The sequence below is a fragment of the Eptatretus burgeri genome, chromosome 15 (assembly GCF_056783735.1).
Source record: "Eptatretus burgeri isolate ZD-2024b chromosome 15, Ebu_testis_v1, whole genome shotgun sequence".
Lineage (NCBI taxonomy): Eukaryota > Metazoa > Chordata > Myxini > Myxiniformes > Myxinidae > Eptatretus > Eptatretus burgeri.
In genome coordinates, this window is record NC_140975.1 from 26876364 (window position 1) to 26881363 (window position 5000).

General features: G+C 41.1%; 1 protein-coding gene across 5 annotated transcripts in view; it reads left to right on the forward strand.

The window, feature by feature from the left end:
• Positions 1–5000, forward strand: part of LOC147011788 (guanylyl cyclase C-like) — a 381297-nt gene that overhangs the window by 235828 nt on the left and 140469 nt on the right. For all 5 annotated transcript variants that reach the window (XR_015051559.1, XR_015051560.1, XM_085856338.1 and 2 more), the window contains exons 18-19: positions 504–562; positions 3527–3614. Coding sequence is in view for 3 of the 5 variants with exons in the window: in XM_085856338.1 (XP_085712464.1) it covers positions 504–562; positions 3527–3614 (147 nt within the window). In the remaining 2 variants the exon portion in view is untranslated. The remainder of the gene's footprint in view (positions 1–503; positions 563–3526; positions 3615–5000) is intronic.

Sequence of the window (5000 nt, forward strand, 5' to 3'; positions counted from 1 at the left end):
ACCCCTGGCCCACACCAATTTATATACTTATCATTAACCAGAGGCTAACAGAATAACTTAACGTTAGGCGCTCTTGACTCTGAGCTGTTTGAATCTCAGCTCAGCTACAAACCGTTACTCTGGTGTTTCGCATGCATGACGGGGCATCAATGTGTGTGCCAAGGAAGTATGTTAAGCCGGCAGACCCCTTTGGTGGATGTTGAAGATCCCATGTTGTCTTTCATGAAGAGTAGGCGAGGTATCGCAGCCACCCAAAAGAAATTGCAAATTCTTGCCAAAATCACCTCGGTCAAACGTCAGGTCCATTCAGCCATTTCATGAAAGATGGGATAAAAACGTTCTCTGGCCGTTCCCACAAGAATGTTGGAATAATTGTCACCTTTAAGATATTAGCAGTATGAGTATTATCAAATACATTTCTGTTGAGACAACTGTTGTGTACTGTGCAAAGAATTGGTGATTGTAAAGTATTTACTCGTGTGTTTGTGTGCTTTCCATCACAGTTTACACCAAACAGCAAGATTCGCAAGATTTTTTCACATGTTGCCATCAGACCTTTCGGGTAAGATGTATTATGATCATCCATACCTCCAGACCAATTGCTCATGTCAATGCAAAGGGGGGAATGCTTTGGAACTTGTCTGCTGGGGTTTCCTCCAGAGTAGTGTTCATTATTTCTGAAATCCTTGCTCCACAGGAATGATATCTTTTTGTTCCCCTTCATCACTGAAGGTGGCCAGAGATTTTGTTTTCACCCCTGTTTGTGTCTGTCTGTGGGCAGGTTACCTTAAAAGGTTATGGACAGATTCAGACGAAATTTGGTGGAGAGTTTGGGTGTGTGATGGGGGCGAAATTCATCATATACTTGGTGAATATTTGGATCCTGATCCGATAATTTTTTATGTGATCCTTCACTGTTGAGAGATAAGGCCAAAACGATGTACAGCAACATATCTCAAAATATTATGCATGGATTTGGATGAGCTTTGGTGTTCAGGTTAGGTGTGTAACGAGAACGAATTGGTTAGATTTTGGTGAAGATCCAGATCCGGATCAGGATCCGAGAGTTTTTTTTGAGTGATTCTTCACCATTGAGTGATTGGGCCAAAAACGATAACACGATATCTCAAAACGTTATGGACGGATTATAACAAAACTCGGTGGATGTGTTGGTTCGGTGACAAGAACACACCGATTAGATTTTGGTTCAGAACCGGATCCAGATCTGGCCTATTGGTGGGATGCAAAACGTAAACTGTTCAGCCTGGTGGAGGTATGCGCTCTATCAAGTGCTGTTATAGTTACCTCCACCACCGAAGGTGAAGGAGGTTCTGTTTTGACCCCTCTCTGTCTGTCTGTTTGTTACGAAATCTATTGATTTCGTAAGTATATTGATGACTTCCGTCCTCTGTTTGTGTGTTTCTTTGTGTGTGTGTGTTTGTGTGTTTGTAGGCATGATAACTCGAGAACAGAAGAAGCTACCAATGTCAAATTAGACCACGTGATTCAGGAGGGTGATGGCTAGCACTGATTAGATTTTGGTCAAAATCGGTCAAAGGTCAAGGTCACAGTGAGGTCAAACATAATTCCGTAAATTCATGTGGAGAAATGGAGTATTTTTGCTTCGGTCGACGTTACGAGTTCGTTTTAATTTTGTCTACGGTTTTTCCGATCGCTTAAGACGCCTAACACTGTCGAAATTCTGGTAAAAATCGGATGTTTTGGAGACGTTTTAAGATTGTATAAAAAATATTTCACTCGCCGCATCACGGCTCGTCACGTGGTGCAGCGCGCTGGAGCAGACGCGTCGTTGAGTCACGTAAAGGTTTTGCGTGTGCGTGCTGACGGTGTTTTCGATAAAGATGGTGTTTAAAAGTCATTTTTTTGTCCCAATAAAGGTTATCGTTGCATGCCTGACTCGCTAAGCCGTCGGATTATGTAAAGATTGTTGGTGGATGGCGAACATTACGGTTTTGTGACTTTGATAAAATAATATTAAATAATTGCGTGGAGAAATGGAGATTTTTGCTTTGGTCGACGTTACGATTTTTGATGGTTTGGTACAGAATCATCTTAGAAACTTCTGGTTTGCGTCGTTACCTTCTCTAGAGACAGCTTTTATTAGACAAGGTCAGAGGTCAAGTTGACTATTTCGTAAGTACCAGTCTATGACTGCTTGTTTGTTACTTGGCGAAATTTTGTTTTTGCCAATTATGTTGATCTTTAGCATTTGTCTGTCTGTGTCTGTTTGCCACACGATTTTTGGTCACAGCTTTCAAGCAATTGTTTTGAAAAATATAGTGTATGTGTGTGACTGGCCCAGGTTGGAAACGGTAAAGTTTGGTGAAGATCTGAGTCCAGATCAGGATTTGAGAATTTTTAAAGTGATTCTTCATCATTGAGAGATGGGGCCAAAAACGACATATAGCACAATATCTCAAAAGGTTATGGATGGATTCACCCAAAATGGTGGACAGGTTGGGAGTGTCACTAGGAAGAATTGATTCAATTTTGGAGAAGATCCTAATCCAGATCTGAATACGATGATTATTTTATTTTTAACTGATTCTTCACCATTGAGAGATGGGGCGAAAAACGATATTGCATGATATCTCAAAAAGTTGAGGATGGATTCGGATGAAACTTGGTGGACAGGTTGGGTGTGTGACTAGAACTAACTGATTCGATTTGGATTTGAGAATTTTTCAGAGGATTCTTCACAATTGAGAGATGAGGCCAAAAACGATGTACAGCCTGTTATCTCTAAAAGTTGTGGACAACCTGTGACAAAACGAGGTTGAAGAGTTGGTTAGGTGACAAGAACAAGCCAATTTGATTTTGGTTAAGGTCCAGAATCAGATCCGACCTTTCAGTGGCATACAAAATGTCAACTATTCTGCCTGGCAGAGGTATGTTCTCTATGGAATGCCATTCCGTTTCGCCAAGTTGTCACGCTATAAGTGATTTTTCATTTGTCTGTTTGTTTTTTTTGTGTACAGGATATCTCAAAAAGTTATGGACGGATCCAGATGAAATTTTGTGGACAGGTTCGGAGTGTGACGAGGACAAACGGATCTGTCCACAACTTTTTGAGATATTGAGAAAACGTTGGTCCATCCTTTCAATACGAGGATCAATTTTGGTGAAGATCCGATTCCGGATCTGGATTTTAGATTTATTTAATTTTTAAAGTGATTCTTCACCATTGAGAGATCGGGCCAAAAACGATATATAGTGCTGTTTCGCATGATATTTCAAAAAATGTATTGGGCCTGATATGTACTCGTGGATCAGGCATTACGTGGTGGAGCTATGTGCTCTACCGAGGGCCTTTTCTAGTTTTAATGATGTTTCACATACTATTTGTGTTTTTTCTCACACCTCTGAGCTGATGAAATTATTGTTTGTACATTTTGTTGAATCGTGTTGTTGATTATGTTCCTGTTGTCAATGTCATTCTAAATGGCACCAAGTTATTCCCCCATAGATGATTTATCTTGAGTGTCCCGACTCGTGTGATGTGTAGATGTGGACTACACTCGAGGATTGCTGGCGCAAACGGGCACGTGTCCAGCAGCAGAGCAGCAACTACACAGACTTCAAGCCACATAGCAGTGAGTAACTCGTGCAGGTCCCCAATACTCTGGATATAGAGTATAATTTATGACCACACCATATTACTTGGTCGGTGGCTTGGTGGCTTTCTGGTTGGACCGCCCGCTTTGATTCTGGAAGGTCGGAGGTTAGAATCCCGGCCAAGTTATTCCAAAGACTTTAAAAATGCTATGTACTGCTTTCACGCTTAACACCGAGCATTTATAAAGGATAGAGCACGGACAAACAGCCATATCTTGGCAATCATCCTGCAGGCTTGATGGGCCTAATGTCCTCCTCCTGCATTGGAGTTTCATTGTGAATGTTATTATTACCCAACTCTCATGTTTAATGACATCTCATGTACTTGAGACTGTTAAAATTCACAAGAACATCTTCAGTGACTTATTCCACAAAATGAGAGAAGTGGCAGTTTAAGTTTATGTCGCTATTTTGACAAAGTGTTGGCAGTGAATCTGCTTAAAGATGGCGGCGAATATGTTATGCCTTTGTGATACTGTTTGTCTTTTGGGTTAATTCTAGCTGGATTGTCAGTCATTCATTTAAAATCATGTGATTGTCATGCAATTATGTGCAGTTTAATTCCTTATTGAGGAGTCAGAGTTATCTCCAAGATGATCATGCAGTTTGGAATTTTTGTCTTCTTATAATCAGTGTAACAACTGCTTGTTCGAGTTTGAAATCCATGACGTCACGCTGCACTGTTCATGCCATACAGTCTATATATGTGCAGTATCCAAGTCTGCCCAGATGAATCATAATAATCTGAGAGGGTTTGACTGCTTCAAAGCCAACCCAGAGCTTCCAATCCATGAATACCTCCAGAATCTACCAAATATGTGACTCAAGTCGTACAAACCTTTCTGGGGCTCCGCAAATGTTTTGAGTGATGCGGAGTTTAACACAAAGGACAAGTGGCGCAATCTCTGGACAGACGACGACATTGCTTACAAAGAACTAGCAAGTAATCCGATAGAAGATTCTCCAGGTTTCAACCTCCCCTGTAAACTGGTCTGCACTCAATGGGATCTCAACTCTCTATGCGAGGACATCACACCACCTCCACAAATGGAATTTCAAAGACAGCCCAGCATGTGACTGTGGTCACCCAGATCAGCCTATTCATCACATTGTGAATGAATGTCACTGACAGAAATTTGATGAAGGATTTCGGGCAATTCACCTTACAGACAGCGCTGTGACTTGGTTGTCTAACTTAGACATATCTTTGAATTGTAATTTGTCATCTGCAAGAATAATAATGGTAATAAAAATAATTATAATTTCCCTTCCAAGGAACGTCAATTTGCAGGAGGAGGCCAGTCGACCCATCAAGCCTGCGCAATGGTTGCCAACATATGGTTGTTTGTCTGCGCTTCTATCCT